Source organism: Cupressus sempervirens, chromosome 3 (genome assembly GCF_028749045.1).
Source record: "Cupressus sempervirens isolate cs-2001-9-10 chromosome 3, ASM2874904v1, whole genome shotgun sequence".
Classification (NCBI taxonomy): domain Eukaryota; kingdom Viridiplantae; phylum Streptophyta; class Pinopsida; order Cupressales; family Cupressaceae; genus Cupressus; species Cupressus sempervirens.
The window spans coordinates 830,432,384-830,453,111 of NC_143120.1; the positions used below are offsets into that span (position 1 = coordinate 830,432,384).

Here is a 20,728-nt window from a genome sequence, read left to right on the forward strand (position 1 = left end):
AGCTTGTATTTCTACATAACTGTACATGCTGTCATAGTCTTTAAGGCCTTCACTAAAGAAAGCAATAGGCTGTTCCAACTTTTCTTTATTTAGCTATGTCAAGACAACTGATATACTTGATTCTCCTCCAAGATAATAGACAATAAATTCCTTATTAAAGTGAGGACTGATAAGATTGGGAGTCGATACAATTGCTATTTTGATTTCTTCAAAGTTGGCCTTTCCTGCCTTGGTCCAACTAAACATCATAAATTTCTTTAGCATGGCTGTAAGAGGTTTAGCCATAGTAGCAAGGTTAGGAATGAACCTTCTTACAAAGTTGATCATACCAAGAAAACTCCGCAATCCTTTTTTATGGCTGAGGAGTGGATGAGAAAGAATTGCCTTTACTCTTTTTGGATCTCTGGCCAAACCATCCCTTGATACGATGTTTCTCAGTAGCTTTCCTTGATTATTAGCAAATACACATTTTCTCGGATTTAGAGATACAGCACATTCTCTACATATGATAGACATTTGCTTCAAATGATCAAAGTGATCTATTACATGCTTTGAATCAACAATTGTGTCATCAAGATATATTAGCATAGATGATGTAGAGTGCTTCCCTTAATAACATAAACTCATAACAGAAACAAAGAAACAACAGCAAATGCGAGAACCAAATATGGACTTCTTATTTGCACCACAAATGTGGAATTACAAAATTCATAAGTACAATATGCTAACCCACATGGGCGCCTTCAGTACAATAATTTGAAAGACAAGCTGCGAACTATCACCCAAAGCTGTCTTAGACAATGTTCGGGCCTTTCTTAAATAGGCAATTTTATGCTGCTCAGGAAGGTTCTAGATGCTCAAACTTAATACCTAGGGTCGACAGACCCTAACAAAACATATAGAGTTGGCCAAATACATCTTTGACAATTATTTTAGAAGTTTCGGGTAAACCAACTTCGGAAGGCCGTAACTCATGAACCATTGCTCCAATTGGCTATTATAACCACTTTTCGAAAACACTAGCTCCTGATTTACAAGCTGTGCCATTCCATTGAGTTTTCGAACATCATCTGGGCACTCTAAGGACTCTAATGGTGAGCCTGAAGATTTTTCTACAAACTATTCCACCGAAAATCTGCAATAACTTCTCCAATACTTAAGTTGAAGCAATGAGATTTTTATGGTAGGCTTATATCTCTGAAATGAACTTTCCTATAGGAAATGAGAACATTCCGAGCTTATATAAATAATTTACTAAAAATAACAAGTTCCCATTATAAAGATTTTGCAAATTCCTTATCTTTGAATCAGACTTTTAATCCAATCTTTAAATGCTGAGAATGGTCTTCTAAGAATTCTGAATATTGATGGAGTTAATTCCTAATTTTATTCAGATCCAATAATGAATATTCGGCTTTTGATTGTGAGGAAGTATCTCTGAAATTATTTGCAGGATATAGATACTTAAAGAAGCAGACTTTGTTGTAGCTCTGTGTCCTTTATCTGCATCTATAACCTCCCTATATATCCTTCCTAAAGGGTATGTCCCTCAAAGGGACATAACCCTTACTAATCTAGCACTAACTAAACTCCCTCTAAGTCAGTGATTAGAGAAGACAAATTAATAACACCTAACTAACTGTGTTAGTTTAGTTAAGCATCATACTATTGCTTCCTAAAAAATCGCTAGCTTCTAGGAAGAGTTATATATATAACATACTGCCAATTTAGAGATATATAATAAGAAGAGGAAGTACGGTCTGTACTATCAAACTTGTAGCTTATCTGGTTAATATTCTGAACACTCTCTCTTAACCTGATAATCCTACAGAGAAATATTATATCTAGCAACACCAATACAGATGAATAAGCAAGAATTAATACTCTATATCTGTTTGTTTCTTCTTAGTATGTGTTATCATAGAACACATGATACAAAGTCATATTACTAAACCTGTGATATGACAAATCACTGCTACTAGTGATATTATACAGGATAAATCTGAAGAGTAATCTCTTCATTTATCCAAGGTGTGATTTCATAGAAACTGGTATTTGTATATCACAACAAGATCCTGAGTTTTAAGATCTACCAGAATACAAGATAAACCCGGAGAATACAAAGATTCTTTCTTTTTCCAAATTGTGACCCATGAACATAGCAATGTCAATATCACAATATGATCTAAAACTCATCTAGATCTTACAGTAAAATCTACTGTTTAGAACATTAACTAAGAGATCGTCATCTCTCATAATGCCTTTTATACAAGTGTTCATTATTTCAAAGATTGTCATCTCTTTAAATAATGAATACACATGGTGGAGCCCATAACAGTCAATAGCTTGACAAAATAAAATTATTATATTAATAATCAAAATAGTACAAATAGATTACAACTCAACCATCCCAAATCTCCTCCTGAAATGTTCTATCTTCACTCTAGATAGAGGTTTGGTGAGTATGTCTACTGTCTGATGTGCAGTGCAAATGTATTCCAATTTTACAGAATTCCTGTCTACCATATCTCTTACATAATGGTAAGGAATTCCAATATGCTTGGACTTGTTACGAAAAATTGGATTCACTAGGAGCTTGATGGAACTCTGACTATCACAATGAATAATCGTAAGATTCATGGCTTGCCCAAATAATCCCACTAGTAACTTCCTCAGCTAGACTGCTTCTTGAGAGGCCATTGCTGCTGCAATGTATTTGGCTTATGTGGAGCTCTGAGCTACTGAAGACTGCTTTTTGCAAATCCAAGATATAATAGCTGATCCTAAACTGAAACAGCATCCTGAAGTACTTTTTTTGTCTTTAACACTTCCACCCCAATCTGAGGCGGTAAATACATGCAAGTCTAAAGCAACTTTCTCATATTTGAGTCCAAAATTAAGAGTGCCTTATAGGTATCTCATTATCTGTTCAACCGCAACTAGGTGAATCTCCTTCGGTTCACACATAAACTGACTTAAGGCATTAACTGCATAGCAAATATCTGGCCTTGTATTTACTAAGTACATAAGGGACCCAATCATTTGTCTGCAGAGAGTAGAATCTATGGAAGGTGATTCTGTTGTTGCTTCCTTAAGCTTATGTAAATTAGTTTCCATTGGAGAAGACATAGGTTTGCAATTTCACATACCAAATATCTTCAAAATGTCTGATGTATACTTGCCTTGATGAAGTATGATACTGTCAGAATTATGTCGTACTTCCAATCCTAGGAAGTAATGAAGGAGTCCCAAATCTTTCATTTTGAACTCTCTAGTTAGATCTTTCTTGCACTAATCTATGAGATGATCATCACCTGTTATTAGTAAATCATCAACATACAGTATCAGAATTACCATATCATCTTTATTTCTTTTATAATATAAATTTGGATTAGCTTCATTCATGGAGAATCCTAATATGGTGAGATACTTATCAATTCTTTCATACCAAGCCCTAGGAGCCTGTTTAAGCCCATAGAGAGCTTTCTTGAGCCTACAAACAAATACGTTAGGATCATGAGTTTCAAATCTTTCTAGTTGCTCTAGATATACTTCTTCTAAAATCTTTCCATTTAGGAATGTTGTTTTTACATCCATCTGATGCACCTTCCATCCCTTTGATGTGGCAATTGTTAAGACTACTCTTACAGAGGTATATCTGGCAATAGGAGCAAAGGTTTCTTCATAATCAATCCCTTCTTTCTAAGAAAATCCTTTGGCTACAAATCTAGCTTTATACTTCTCAATACTACCGTCAGCAACATGCTTTATTTTAAATATCCATTTGGAAGAAACAACAGATTTTCCTTTAGGTCTTGGAGCAATTTCCTAAACATCATTTTTCATAATAGATTGGTATTCTTCTATCATAGCTTCTTTCCAAGCTATATGTTTAATAGCATCAGAAGGATTGGTTGGCTCTGTTTTGGATAAATCACTCATGTTTGTTGTATAACCAGAGAATCTTTTAGGTCTTTTGCTTTCTTTGACTGTTCCGAAAGGTGCAGCAAAGTCTTGAGCTGCTTCAACTATTTTAATGGCCCAAAGTGGTATTTTCTTTGAATTTTCTTCAAGGTTCATATTTTGAATTTCATCTTCGATTTCTTCTAAGTTCTCCCTCTAGGACCTAGATTCACCATTTCTTTCAAAACTAGATAAAAGAAAACGTTCAACAGAACTTATGGCTCTTTTGAATGCAAGATCTTCTTCAAAAATTACATCTCTGCTAAGTTCAATATTTTTCTGTCCAGGTATAAAAATCCTATATGCTTTAGATGTTTCACTATACCTTACAAAAATACCTTTTCTCCCAGAGGGTTCTAACTTGGTTCTCTTTTCTTTTGGAACATGGATATATACATGACACCCAAAAATTCTAAGATAACTTATATTGAGTTTTACTTTAGTAAATACTTCTTCAGGGATTTTATCTTTAAAATAGGAGTGAGGACTTTTGTTTTGAATATATACAGCAGTACAAGAGGCTTCTCCCCAAAGATAATATTCTAGATTTTGATCAAAAATCTTAGCTCTAGCAACTTCTATAATTGTCCTATTCTTTCTTTCTACTACCCCGTTTTGCTCTAGATTATAAGGAACAATGTACTCCCTCTTAATCCCTGATTCTTTACAAAACCTTTTAAACAAATCTGAGGTATATTCCCCTCTGTTATTAGTTCTAAGGGTTTTAATTTTATGCCCTGAAAATTTTTCAGTTAATGTTTTGAATTCTTTAAACCTTTGTAGGATTTCTTCTAATTCCTTGTATTTTAAAAAATAAATCCATGTTTTCCTAGAGAAGTCATCTATGAACAAGATATAATACCAGAATCCTCCAAGAGAAGGAACAGACATGGGTCCACATAAATCTGGATGAATTAATTCTAGTACATTATTTGTTTTCCTAGTACTATCATGAAAGGGACTTCTGGTGTTCTTACCCAGAGCACACCCTTTGCAAATACTTGGGTGGTCTTTATTTAGTTTAGGTAATCCAATAACCATCTTCTCCGTAGTTGATAAAGTTTTGAAATTTAGATGCCCTAATCTTCTGTGCCATATTTCATTTGTATCTACACCTTCGTGAACTAGGGCTTGAATAGAACGACTAGGTTCTATATTCAATTCATCAAATATCATTTTCTTTGACCAATTAACTTTGTTTTCTTGATAGAGGAGTTCTTAGCCCAAGTTAATACTTTGCCATCTACAAATGCAACATCGTGCGCATCATCTTCAAGTGTTGTAATTGAGATTAAGTTTCTTTTAATTCTTGGTACATAGAGTACACCTTTAAGAAGAAGAGTATTTCCTGATTTTAGTTTCAAAGTACAATTTTCAATTCCTTCAACGAAGTGTGCTGAGTTATCACCAATGGTAACTTCACCGTTAACCTTCTCTAATAAAGAATCTAGAGTTTCTTTGTATCCCGTTAGATGTCTAGAAGATCCACTATCAATTACCCATGCTTTATTTGAAATTTCATTTGATAGAGAGGAACACAAAACACGGTTCTCAGGATCATAAGTATCTTCTTCTTTAATGACATTTGTACAATTTGCTTGTTGTTTGGAATTTTTAGGACAATTAGATCTATGGTGTCCAAATTTGTCACATTTGAAACACTTTATTTTAGATAGATCTTTCTTGGGTTTTCCATTCTTTTGATTTCCCTTTTTCTTCTTTAAATGCTTCTTCTCGCCCTTATAGGAGTTTGTAACTTTGTATTAAGAACGTGAAGTTCTTCATCTTCTACTTTTGGTTTCCCTCCTTTCTTTAGTTTTCTGGATTCCTCTTGAAGACAATCATTCTTGAGTCTGTTAAAGTTCGGAAGCTTATCTCTGGCACTTATTCCTTGTGCAAATGTCTCCCATGAATCTGGCAATCCATCTATAGCCATAAGTGTTAATTTTGTGTCACTAATGATGGTTCCTATGCTTGATAGTTCATCTCTAATGTCGGCAACTCTTAGGAAGTAAGAATTTATCGATTCTCCTTTCTTTATCTGAATGTGATTTAGTTGCCTTTTTAGTGCAAGAACCCTAGTTGCATTGTTTACTTCATAGGCATTTTGTAATGCATTCATCGTATCAAAGGCAGTTTGATGTTTTGTAAAGATAGGTACAATGTCATTTTTTACTCCATCCAAGATGATTTGAATAGCTTTTCTATTTCCTTTGCTCTAGATAGATTTGTGAGGTTCAACTGGGGGTTGTTTGGATGCTTCATCAACGAATTTTTTTACATCGTTCTCTTCAAGAATCATCATGATTTTGAATTTCTAGGCTTCAAAGTGCTCCTTCCCATCAAACCTGTCCTCAGGTCTAATTGTGTATGCCATTGAAGATAGAAGATAGTTGCTAGATATATATATAGAATCTGATGATTGAATTTTGCAGAGCCTAGGTTCGACTACCAGAGCTCTAATACCATGTAAAGATTCTGCAAATTCCTTATCATTGAATCAGACTTTTAATCCAGTCTTTAAATGCTGAGAATGGTCTTCTAAGAATTCTGAATATTGATGGAGTTAATTCCTAATTTTATGCAGATCCAATAATGAATATTCAACTTTTGATTGTGAGGAAGTATCTCTGATATTGTTTGCAGGATATAGATACTTAGAGGAGCAAACTTTGTTGTAGCTGTGTGTCCTTAATCCGCATCTATAACCTCCCTATATATCCTTCCTAAAGGGTATGTCCCTCAAAGGGACATAATCCTTCCTAAACTAGCACTAACTAAACTCACTCTAAGTCGGCTATTAGAGAAGACAAAATTATAACACCTAACTATGTGTTAGTTTAGTTAAGCATCATACTATTGCTTCCTGTGTTAGTTTAGTTAAGCATCATACTATTGCTTCCTCAAAAGTCGTTGGCTTCTAGGAAGAGTTATATATATGATATACTACTAGTTTAGAGATATATAATAAGAAGAGGAAGTACAGTCTGTACTATCAGACCTGTAGGTTATCTGGTTAATATTCTAAACACCCATAAATAGTAACCACGCTGTCTACTAGTCCTTATTAAAATAGAAAAGACTGAAAATAAAATATTTTTGGGTGATGTAAGATTTCCCTTACACCTAGGATGCTCCTGCATCAATAGACTTTTCTAATACACCCTTAAAAGTCATTTCCATTTTCATTTGGAATGTAGCACTTGCATTAGTTAGTCCAAATAGCATTTTTCAATAGGCTTAAGTACCCCATTTAGTAGTGAATGTTGTCTTCATTTGATTCTTGGACTAAAACTTGATTATAATCTGAAATATGATCGAAGAAAGTAAACCTTACTAAGCCACTAATTTTAGCCTCTATGAGTTTGGACAACTCTTTTCTCATTAATGGTTCAATTTTGTGGTCGACTGAGCTTTTCTTTTGTCTAATAGGCTATGCATCATGATTCAGTTCTATGGTATGTTGGGACAAGCTTGGGTCAAAACTCTTTAAATCTTAGTAGGTCCAAGCAATATTATCATTGAATTCTTCACATAAATTAATGAAAACTTCCTGTTAAATCTTAGAGCATACCTTTCCTAGGTTAAGAGCCTTTCCATTAGCAACGGTAACAAGTCTTTAGTTATCCTCCTTTGCAGCCAGGTTCAAACCTTTGCTTCTTGCTTGATCATTAGAGTTGAATATGCCCTTTGAGGTGACTAAACCTTTAGGAAACTCGTTGGGGTTGAGCCTCATGATTTGATCTTCATATTGACTTTGTAGATTAGACTGATTTTCAGTAGAGAGCTTTGCTTCATTTGAACAAAAATTATAATTTACAAATCAGAATAAAAAACCTGCCAATTTGTACAAATTTTTGGGACAACATGCCTTACAACGAGTCTAATATGTTGTTCCTTTGTGTCTACATCATGCTTTGGTATGTAATAATGAGCACCAAATCCTGCAAGTCTATCAACATGTTTGTTTTGATTTCTAGGAATTGAATGTTGAAAGCTTTGAAGGCCTCGAGTAAATCCCAAACTCCATGGTTATATGATTTGTGAAGGTTATTCTTTGTAAAATTCTGATTTTTATTTGATTAACAACCAACTCGCTGTCCCCAAAGATTTGCAAGAATTTTATACCTCTTCTTGGTGCAAGCTGGAAACCTTGGATCAAGGTTTCATACTTAACCACATAGTTAGTGCAGCTAAATTGAATTCTATATGAAAAATAGTATTTCTCCAACTTGGGAGAAACAAGCATTACACCAGCACCTGAATTGGTCTTATTCCTTGAGCCATCAAAGAACATATTGCACAATCTAAAGTATCTTCACCTCAGGGGCATACTACTGATCAGCTCATTACTGCCTTTTCTCTCCCTTGTCTCCTTCACGGGGTTTTCAAAGGCCTCTAGTACTTCTCATTCTAGATAGGTTAGACACTGCACCAGTCTCACCAGATAGCAACAATCCTACAGTGGCTCTACACGGAATTCTAAGACTAGGGATCGTTCATGGGCTTACCCCTCTATTACTGATTTCTTTGTGACAAGGAAGGATCCTTAGTCCTTACCTTGTCTTCTTTCTTGTTTTGTTTCTTGCTTTTGTTCCTCTTAGTCACTGTTTGGTGCTTCTGCTTTAGCTGGCTCTTCTGTTTGTATGCTCAGTCCCATAAACCTTGTTGGTTTTTCGTGGACATTAATATTATTATCTTATCTTATCACATTCTTTCATAAGATTGGGAATAGGAGCATCTTCCTGATGTCTACAGTGAGTTCCAAGGCCCGTTTCTTCAGCCTCTTGTACTTGATCAAATTGGAAGGCATTAGCCTACTCATCTAAGAGATAATCAAGGACCTCTATTATGAGAGTAGCATGTTCATGGGTTATGCGTCCCTCCTCTTCATGGAGTGTGCAATTCGTATTTATGGGGGATAGGTTTATAAGGCTCTATATGATTAAGAGCTAATGGCTCTTCTTCTATGGAATCCTTTGTTCCATATGTGGTCCTAAAGAATATGTAGGACCAATCAGATGCAATGTAACCACCTATTTTAGCACCAAAGTCTCTGGAGAGCCAAATGACAAAATGAGTAGGAAGGTCAATGACTGATTACATTGCAACCAAGGCATGCATGCAAGGTGAATTTGATATCTTTTAATATTCCCACCATTTGTAAAAAAAGTACCATCTAGTTGAACAACCCCTTTAGTCATAGGTTCATACTTAATGTCGAGCAGGTCAGCCACCATCTTTGGCATAACTGAGCTACTAGCTCCAAAGTCTCATACAATTGTGAACTAATTTATCTCCTATAATCAAGGAGAGATCAAAAGGGGGATTTTTTTCTCTTGTATTTTTTTCCTCTATAGGTTGCATAAGACTTGTTGCTCCATTCATTGTAGTTAATTGCTATTGCCCTTTATGGTCTTCAAATCCTATGGTAATTCCAACTAAGACGACATTGTGAGGACATCCCACGTAGGAACATTGAAATTAGTCCTCTTCTCTGATCTACAATATTGAGGGGAGTTTATGTTGACTTGATTGGAATCTTAGCAACGACAAGGTCTGATATATGAATTGGGGCACCTTGAGGCTCCTTAGTCTTGTTCTGATTTGTATTCTGATTATGTAATGGAGCGGTAACATCATGTTGTATACTTGCAAATTTAGTATGTGTAATGGCCTCTAAAGTTGAAGCTTGATAGAGGTGAGGCACTCCCCACCACTCTCCTTTTGCTTGTGGTGTTATGAGTTACTCCTTCATTACAATCATGATTGACATGATAGTATTCTCTTGGTTAATAATTCATGAGAGTTTAGTCCCTTTGGTGTTGGGCTTGGAATCCAAATGTAGATTGATTGGCATCATATTGCTTCACTGTAGTTTCCTCTCGTGTGGCTAAGGCTTGAGAAGATTCTACTCTATGACGCACACATTGTTCACATGAAAAGTTGCTAGTAGCACAATATTCTTGTTCTTGAGCAAGATTATTCTGAGTAACAAATGTCCTTACCAAATTTGCATTTGTATTTGCAAGGGTGGCATTGCCCATGAGCCTATTTTGGTTCCATGAAGTTTGTCCTTGATTTTTTTGTCTATTAAAAGAAGAATTTTGAGAATGGGGATGATAAGGCTTATTACCTTGAGCTTGTTGTCTTTCTAGAGTCACTACCTTGTTCCCAATGGTCCGCATCACTGAACTCTAATCCTAAAACCTCTTATCCATACTACAATTTTGATCTTGAAATTTCCTATCCATTTTAGAGTTCTGATCTTGAAATTTCCAATCTAGATTTTGCTTCATAACCCGGATTATGGATTCAAGTTTATCTATGCATTGGAAGATGTAGAAGTTAATGGAACAACAACAAGAGGCTGACTTTTAGTTGTAGTAGGAACATGAACTGTTGTGGGTTAATATGTTGGCATATCAGAGAAAAGGGGCATTGAAGGCCTTGGAGCTAGCTTTCCTCCTTGAATCAGACTGTTCTCTTCTCTTGTAGCAATATCATATGCAATTGGCAGAGTATCCCCACCCATTGTTTGCATTGTGGTAGAAAAATCACTATTAAAAACTCTAAGATAATGCAAGAAGTCATTACCAATGCACTTCACTGAAACAGGTATTCTATCCCATGACTTTTGAAATCTATAGGTGAAATTTGTAATAAACTCACAGGGTGCTCTTTTAATTGTAGTTAGCTGGTCTAAAAGCGATAGATGATCACTTTTATCCACAAAGTGCTTGCAAAGTCTTTCACCTAGTTCATCCCAATAATGGATAGAATAATTCAGCAGTCCCCTATACCATTGCAAGGCCTTTCCTTTTATTGACGAAGCTAGAAGTCTAACAGCAACATCATCATATGTATTACCCTGTATATTGCAGATATTTGAGACTTCTTGAATGTATTCTATCAGGGAAATGAAAGTTTCACATGTAAAATCTGGTAAACTCTTAAGTGCAAACATTAGTATATCATGTCTTTGAGCCAAAATAAGAGGACTACGACCATTAAAGGTAGCAAAAACCTGATTTCTAGGGACAGCCATATGAAATAATGATTTATTTAATTGAGTAGATGGTGCCCTAGGTTGTGATCTATCAACCAAGGAAGTAGAAAGAGATCTAGGTTGTGTATGTGTTTCTTCTAAACTCTTGACTGGTGATAGAGAGGCTATTCCTTCTTCTTCTAGAACTTGAAAATGAGAGTTGGATAAACTAAAAGTTACTTCTAGATGATGCCCTTGTTTGAATTCTGGATATGAATTATAGCAATCTGGTTTGAGAATCAAGATGTAGAAATAGGTCATCAAGTGCTTGAATATGAGCCTGTTAAAGGCAGAAATGCTAAGAGAAGCACTATCTTCTTAGCATAGAAGCTGAAATTCTTTATTTGACAACAATCTAGCAGACTTCTTAGTAAGCTTAAACATAGTCACACTAGGTGTGCCAAAAAGTGTGAACACAATAATTTGCACCCATGTCCAATGTGTTATCTCTGAGTGACCTTATGTAACATTGAAACAATCTCAAAGTGTGGGACTTGAAATAAGAGACTGAATCTATCAAGAAGGCCGACTTCCTTACTATTAGGGTGCACCTAAACTACAACTTTTGAGGTAGAGGGAGAAAGAATACACGAGAAGTAAATGCTGAAGGGAAATGTGGTGATGCACCAAATAGATTCTTTGACCTACTCCTTCCAATAATTGCACTCAATTTTAATCAAATTTACAAAACTACTCTGTTGTCTATATTTTATCAACCTTAGCACAAAAATGAAAGTCAATGATCGATACAATTAGACAAGGAATACAAATATTCACTTAACAGATTAATTGACTAAGATTAACATAATCATATAGTGTCGCAGATGATGGAATACATCCAAATAATCAAGGCAAAAAGACTACACAAGCTTATCTGGGATGAAAGTAGATAGAAGAATAGTAATTTCTATTGAATAAGGAAAAAACTATCTACAAAAGAGAATTATGTAAAAGAACCAAGAAAAGAGATCCCGAGAGAATATACAACCTTGCCTTTATAGGGTGTAGGAATAACCCAAAATTTACCTTTGAGTTCAAACTCCAACTAGACTAGAGTAAGGTTATAGATGTAGAAATAAATAAATATCATATAAAAATTTGATCTCCCAATACAACTTGATTCACAAAAGTGACAAAAGGGACCAAATGAATGCATTGGTAGCTCGAAAAATTAGTTATATCCTTGCGAAAGAGTAAATGAGCATGGAGATGAATTGGCGTCATGATTACAAAGCCAAAGAAGTCAATTTGCATTGAATATTCAGTCTTGATAACTTGTCGTGGCCACAAACAATCGAATCGTGCCATCGGCAAAAAAATGACGAGGTGGTTAACATGACATTTTAGCCCACCTGTAGCATTGACCTATTCATTGTCATCATTTTGCAAAGACCTGCAACAAGTTGTTGCAAAAACGTGAAAGGAACATGGACCGTTGATCATTGAAAAGATGCACAACATAAAATTTGTGAAAACACGACACTAACACTGGCCCCCATCACTTGGTAGTCAAACAGAAGGATCCACATGGAAAAACCTGATTGGTTTGACTGTTTCACAAGGGCCAAGAAGGAATCCTTCAAAACATCGAAATGGAGATAACATGAAATGTTATCCCACTTGAGATATTGGCAATACATGAAACAAGTCTTGCTGATGACATCCTATATATGTGTTTTGGTCAAACAACTAAGTGTTTCACCAACATTTTCCTATTGGGGTAACATGGCCCATCAAAATGTCAAGATTTCCCTTCTTCCAATACCCCGATGAACTTATACGAAGAAGACCTAAGAGATGCTTTGCTGATGTCCTGCATCTGAAATGAACTTTTAGGTCCCTGCACATCAAAATGCTCTCACCAATATCATCTTGGAGGGGATAACATGAATGTTAGCCGTACATAACATGATACCTTAACTTGTTGCAAAAACGTGAAAGGAACATGGACCGTTGATCATTGAAAAAATGCACAACATAAAATTTGTGAAAACACGACACTGACACTAGCCCACATCACTTGGTAGTCAAACAGAAGGATCCACATGGAAAAACCTGATTGGTTTGACCGTTTCACAAGGGCCAAGAAGGAATCCTTCAAAACATCGAAATGGAGATAACATGAAATGTTATCCCACTTGAGATATTGGCAATACATGAAACAAGTCCTGCTGATGACATCCTATATGTGTGTTTTGGTCAAACAACTAAGTATTTCACCAACATTTTCCTATTGGGGTAACATGGCCCATCAAAATGTCAAGATTTCCCTTCTTCCAATACCCCGATGAACTTATACGAAGAAGACCTAAGAGATGCTTTGCTGATGTCCTGCATTTGAAATGAACTTTTAGGTCCCTACACATCAAAATGCTCTCACCAATATCATCTTGGAGGGGATAACATGAATGTTAGCCGTACATAACATGATGCCTTAACTTGTTGTAAAAGAGTTCAAATCATTGAAAAGATATCTCAAATTGGTTCTCCATGATGGGCTAGTGGTGGCAAAACTAGTCAACAATAAGAAAAATAGGAGTGAACTCCACAATTTTCCTTGCTAAATCATGAGGGATTTGATAGATGGAAAGGAGATTTTTTGTCAAGTGAGATACACACAAAACATCATTGAAGGTGTCATACCCAATATGAATAGGTTGTCCTAATTACATTCATATATGCATAGTTTGCAAACTCTCCAAGTACTCTCAGAGTTACCTAGTACTCTCAATTATTTTTGCTGGCCGAGTAATCTCAAGTTTAACTCTCGCATATTTATAGATGTAAAAAAAAATGGGTAAGAAGTATTGATGCAGAGAAAACATTAGATTAGATGCATTTTTCACATGATGATAATGCTATAAAATTATGCATTTTCTCTGTTGAGATGTCAAATATTAATTTAATACATTTTTGTAATTGAATTCTACAAAAAATATATGTTTCTTTAAGAGATTTTAAATGTTGGTACTTTCTGAATTGCCGAGTTTTTCTTGAGTTTTTGTCGAGTACATGGTGTGTTTTTGCCAAGTTGAAAATTTTGGGCTTGACGAGTACTATCTGAGTCTGAGTTTGCAAACTATGCATATATGTATGATTGTCCATCAAAATAGGTAGCATGTCGTAAGGCTCAAATAAATAAAACATACACTATGAAAATGCCATATGACAAGAAGCTTTTGAATCTAGAAGCCATCTCTTTGAATTACAATCTATGACTGCAATAAGAGGTTGCCCCTAATGTTTCTTTAGATTAAAAGAAAAAGAAAAATAGGATGAAACATTGATAGTGTTGAAGGCAAATTGATTATATTCTTCATAAGAGGATGCTTCAGCTCATTAGTTTGTTTCAAATAACATTGGTGTTCATCGTTCCAATATTTCTTGCAATATGCGCATTTAGGATTGTCCTTCCCAAATAAAACCCCTTGAGAGAGAGAGGATTCAGATTCTTTTCTTAGCTCATTCTATTTCTTTTTTCACTTCTTATCAGGGTTCCTTGTTTCTTTCTTTACCTTAAGCTTAATCACCACCAATCCTTGGTGTTTAAAAGTAGACCTATGTGAATTAACTTTGCTTCCTCTTGTAGTAGGAGGTTTGGGTTATCATCAAATTTAGGATCAACATTTGATGCTCCCATAAAAAGCCTTTGTATAAAAGCTAGAAACAAACATTGAATACTAAGGAACAAGCATTGGATAACACATTAAGAACTAGTCGTAAATCCTTTAGTTGTGATCTTAATTGCTTGAATTTAGAGGTGTAACTTCTTCTTGGATAATGTCAGGACTTCTTGGATCAAGATTCATTAAATCATTATTAATCTAATATCCCTTAATCTTATCAATTTTACCATAAAAATTTCCTAGTCTCACATGACCCAGCAGGTGTTTTGCATGATTCAATATGTAACTGCAAATAAGATGACACAAATGAATATATGCATCCAAGTCTCTTCTCACTTTTAATCTCTTATTTTGTTAATGCATTAATATTATTTGCTTGAAAAATTGCTTCCTTTAGATATTCAAGATAATCCTTTCCCATGAGATAATCATAATAACTATTTCCATAATACATAATTATGTGATATTAGGAGTTCAATTCAAGATTTCTTCATCATTTGAACACTAAACCATGCAAAAAATTGCAGTGAACCATTGCAAGATTATCTCCTCAAATTTCTCAATCTAAGATCCCTCCCCAAAAAATATGATTTGGCCCTTTATGTTCAATATGTTTACAAGTGGTAGATGCCAAAAGCAACAAGCTAAACTTGATTTAGTGCTTGCAAATGCCAAATTTGGCTGTATTCTCGAAGTACAATTTTTACACAAAATGAGACCAGTTTGATCATACTACTACAAAGTATAAGAAAATCATGCACTTTAAAAACAACACTAAAACATGTAGTCTACTAAGCTCAAATAGAGCACTGAAAGGTCTTGTTGACCAGGTCGAATAAATGAGTGGGGGGTGAGTTAGTTATTTGTACAGACTTTATAACTCTGTTGCTTTGTCGGTAAACACTTAATAAACAACATTAACAACTTCTGATCTATCGGTTAACCACATTAAACATTCATAACAAATGTAAACATGAAAGCATAGAAACGCCAACTCAAAGAGCACCTGAATTTATGTGAAAACCCAAACAGGGAAAAACCATGGAGAAGCTAATTCTCATGCAATGAACACTAGTTAAGATTATTTTTACCGAGGGTCATTGCGAATTTTGTGCATTGTAGATTGGCTCACTACTGGTCGGGCTAACTACCCTTAGCAAAGAATATGGCTAACTGCCAATATAGATGTTACAGACAAAAGATTAACTGATAGTATTGCATCTGACTATGCATGAAACAGTTCGACAATTAAGCTTTGTTACCATAAACACTAGTAAATCTGAATGATGAACTCTTCTTTGTATGGACTGTCTAATCTGCTGCTACTCGGTATGTAAGCCTCTTCTTGATTTTCAATTAAATTGTTTTACAAAACTTTGCTGATGTACATCACTACCACAAGTTTGCACTATATTTTCTTTTTAAGCTCTCACACTTCTAGCCTCTGCACACATATGGCATGCATCTATATCCACACATATCGGATACATGAGGTTCTCCTTTATTTATATAGGTACCTGAACATACATATGTCGACCCACACTAAACATATGTGATGGCCCTAAAGTCAAGATATTACAATCAAATTTAATGCATCACACCGATCCTAAATCTAGGACACATGGCACTCTTCAGAATACTTTTCAACATGCCACAAGATGACCCACAAATAGGTCACACTTAAGATGTTACAATGCATATTACATTCACTGATATTATAGGACCACCACAACCAAGACCAGGACTTGATCTGCAAAACATCTGAACTCATTGATAGATAGAACTTGATAGAATCTGTTCAGAATATGTTGTAGCCGATATACCAAAACCATCTGATGAACTGCACTGCCATCCAAATGTTAGAAATATCAGGAAGAACATTGTAAACATAGCAATCGCCATGAACTGATAGAACATTCCATGTAATACTGAATGCTGAAAGCATACAAGTGTACTGAAACAAATAAGTCATGGGTAGAAAGATGTACACTAGCCATGGAATGCTAAAGAACAACAAAAATGTTCATACTGAACATTTCCCGTGCATAACTGAAACTCCTGTTGCAACAGGTATAAATCCAGATTCGTCACTAACCAACCAATGCTGCCAGAGTGTCGGTATGAAGGTTTTGACATCAATGACAATCAACACTAGCAACAAATACTAAGTCTAACAATCTCCCTCCCCCTTTGGCAATTGCTAGGAGTGTATGGTCTAAGTGGCTAGTGTTAGAAAACCCTTATTTGGAATTCGCTGTTGCATGTCCACTATTTTCCAATATCATGAATTGGGTACGTTACTTTCATATTTGTAATTTTGGTTCACCATCTGGGTATCTCTAGTTTAATTTTGCTTTGTAATTTTCATGCTAGCTGCATAGTACAAGTTTGATTTAAGCGGTGATAGTGGCAAACCCTCTCTCATTTAGATAGCTGTAAATCATTTTCTTATTGTATTAGTGAATTGGCGATGATGACAATGCCCCCAAAACCTAGATAGTTGCAATCTCATATTATTGTACTAAATGAGTTGGTGCAGACTTCCCCACTAATCCAGTTTGTCCATGAGTGCATTTACATATGTGGGTTTAATGTGGATATATATATATATATCTGAAGCTGGCATTCAACATTAGTTAAATCTTGTCTCATTTATTTGAAAAAGAAAAATAAAAAAGGGGTGGTCATTACAAAATTAAAAAAACATGGAGCAATGAACAAAGAAATTGAAAAGTAAACTGCAGTCACATGTCACCATGACACCATACTTGTCTTTGGGAATCCATAGTTGATAATATTCTTTAGTTGGATGCTTCACTTGATTGGGATCACCCCAGCAACAAGTGATATGAACTCATGAGTATTGGATACATCATGCCTCATCATCATGCAAGCCTCAACAGTTCTTCATGCCCCATGCAAGTATCTGCGTTGTTTTGTGCAAATCTTAGCTGCCCTTCACACTCGTATGCAAGCACATGCAATGCTTCATATGACAGTCATCAGTGTGCACCATTATTCATCAGTTCTTGCACCCATACCATCTTTAGTAGGTCATTATGGATGGCATCTTCAGTGTAATTTTCCTTTAACCACAAAATGGAATGTCAAATGTTAAAAAAGACCAATTGACAAGCAGGTGTAAAGTTGGCAGTTTGCGAACATGAATCATTTCATCTCTTCCCTCATTTTGGACATGTTATGAACACTGTATACATGTTTGGCCATCTCTTCACATTAAAGGAGAAAGATTAACTGCATCATTGGTAAACCTATTTGATGTGCATACCTCTTTCTGGTCATAGGAATCTTTATTCTGTGCTACACTACCTGTAGCTTCCTTTGTACCCTATCCTTTCTTGTCATGGATAGAAGTAGCATTCATATTTGCTAAAGACTTGTTCTTGTATTTTCTTGATTGCAGTCAGTCTACGAGTCTTCTGTTTTCCTTTGCACAATCTATAAACCCATCTTCCTTAAAACAGGTTTGCCCCCTCAGACCACCAGGGAACTTGATCAGAACATCTATAGATAAGACATTGAATATTGAAAGCAAATTTCCAGTTACACTGTACCTACTTTTGGTGTGGTGAAGAGGTCATTCCAACCAGCAATTATGTGGAATTGGATCTGAACCCTAGTACCAACGAAAGTAGAGAAGACCTAGAATTATAACAAAATATCATATTATCAGGACTCTATTGATTTTAGTAGTAAAACAATCAGGTGTTTGCTGTGAAAGTCCTTGTAACATTACAGATGCTAACTTTAAGTCACCTTGTACAATTTTTTGATGTTTTAACAGAGATTTTAGTGTTAATCTTTTTCATAGAACCTATCTATTTTTCCTACTTTATATATTGTTTAGTTTAACTGTATCTGGTTTATAGAACATTAACAAAATTCTCATCAGTTAATTTGATTCTCAGGGGAGTTCTGATTTGTCCATATTGTCAGATGTCGGGGCTGCACAGGCTAAGAAATGTTGTGAAGCACTATCTAATTTTAAGTTTGATGGATGCTTTGCCAGTCCAATTGCACGAGCACAGGTCAGAATTGCAAGACTGGTTTGAAGTTAGTAACCTCTAAATATTTGTTTGTGGTCCTTTAGAAATGCTGATTGTTTGATTTGTATGGGTGTTGAAGCTAGATATTTAAATTCACAATATAAAGTGAGATGGTAGCATCATTGTTTCTAGATTCTTCTCCTTATAATTAAACAGTAAGTAATTCTTAATTTTTATGATCGGCTTTCAGTTAAGTGCAGAGATTATCTGGTCTGGAAGGGAAGAGCCACTAGTGTTCTTGGACACATTAAGAGAGGCGAATCTGCTCTTTTTAGAGGGAATGACGAACGGTTTGGATTAATTCTCATTTGTTCTCTGTTTAAGTTCAATCACGGAATTTTTAAGAATTAAGGTAGTATTGATTCCATTTATGTTTTAAGTAAATTAATGCTGGATTTTTTTTTTGAGGCAGTGGATGCTCAAAAACAATATCCTAAATTATACAAGGCATGGAGGGAAGATCCAATTAATTTCAATATTAATGGTATTTACCCAGTTGTGGAATTATGGAACCAGGCCAAGAAATCTTGGGAGGAAATCTTGTCTGCTCCTGTAAGTATTTAGATTTTAAATCTGAGAAGGATTCCATTTTTAAAGCTTTTGGATGGGCTATGGCTAGAATCCTAGCTTTATTGTTTTTGTTGGCAGGGTGAAGATTTCCTGGTTGTATCACACAAGTCTATATTACGTGCCCTGATCTGTACAGCTCTTGGCATGGGCCCTGATAGGTAATGCCATTGCATTAATGATCTTTTCTAACACCCAAGAAATTCAAGGTCGGGTATTTTGATTTCATGATTACAAAATTTTCTTGAGAACATCGTAGTGCTTGTGGAACCATATTGCACAGTACAAATCTCTATGATAAGGAACTTGTGCTCTCTTCCAAGCTAAGTTTTAAAAACTGTACATTTATTTGACATCACTGCAATAAATTTTGTTAATAAAACATTTAGTTTCTACTTTGTGTTTCTGAAGTTATAAGATCATATTGTCACAAAATTTTGGTCACAGAAAGCAGTATTTTACTGTAGCTGGTAAAAAAGAAAGTAACTATATATTGGTCCGCTGTTCCACAATCAAAACCATATGCATTGAGAAGATCCTATCAAATTTTCAGATCTCTGCCTGCCGTAAACATTTATACCAAAACACTATAGGCAGTTTGAAGAAATATATGCAGAGAGAAACTTGCTGTGAGAGCAGAAAAACCCATGAAGACAGCCACTTTATAAGTCCTCATGCTGATTGAGGTTAGTTTTGACCTCCTACAATTTTATCATTCAACACAGTAGGTAATGGTGTCTGCATAAACCAACTGATGCAGAGTGACAAGGTGTTCCTTCAAGAATCCTTAGGGTCTCTTAGAATAGGGTTTCTTCTGGGCATCATCCAAGGTCCCTTCTTGCCAGTAACTCTTCAAGGTTATGACTCACTTCAGCCTTGCTCTAGATTCTCCCTTGAGGCCTCCCACCAATGAGAAATCTGATCTTCCACAGGAGATTCAACTCCTCACATAAAAATCCCCAACCCTTAAGACCTTCTCTAGTAACCACCTTCACTTGCAATCAAGGATCTCATCGCCAAAGCATGAGAGACATGTGTGGGTGTCCTTTCATGCCTCAACAAAACAAACTACTCGACTGGTCTACTTAGTGGTGTTGACAAAGACCTAGAAATGTATTTTGGTCAATTATGCCTAAAAAGAGACCTAGTACAATTAGCCCTCCAAACTATCTATTTTGTCCCCTATTCCCACACTTTCCTTAGCAAGGTCCAATTAAATCCCACATTCAGGCACCCATTTGGACATACTATGAAATATCTCAAAATAGGATCTGGGGTTTGAGTTTGACCAAGTCAACCAGGTTTGAGCCAAATAACCTTGTTAGGCCTAGTGTATGAGGGTTTGTATACAATTCAAGACCAATGAATTGATCTGGGAAAATGGCTTATATTCCCAACCTTGCCAATGTCTATGGACTCTAGAACAATAATTTCTTCACACCCACACATTAGCTTGT

General features: G+C 35.5%; 1 protein-coding gene across 2 annotated transcripts in view; it reads left to right on the forward strand.

Moving 5' to 3' along the window:
* The window catches only part of LOC149569355 (putative 2-carboxy-D-arabinitol-1-phosphatase), a 108,415-nt gene that overhangs the window by 38,425 nt on the left and 49,262 nt on the right, over nucleotides 1-20,728 (forward strand). The window contains exons 3-6 of one of the 2 annotated variants that reach the window (XM_089822062.1): nucleotides 18,567-18,686; nucleotides 18,895-18,994; nucleotides 19,117-19,256; nucleotides 19,353-19,432. In XM_089822062.1, the coding sequence (XP_089678188.1) occupies nucleotides 18,567-18,686; nucleotides 18,895-18,994; nucleotides 19,117-19,256; nucleotides 19,353-19,432 (440 nt within the window). Of the gene's footprint in view, nucleotides 1-18,566; nucleotides 18,687-18,894; nucleotides 18,995-19,116; nucleotides 19,257-19,352; nucleotides 19,481-20,728 lie in introns of both variants that reach the window. The other variant, XM_089822063.1, reaches the window with a different exon arrangement.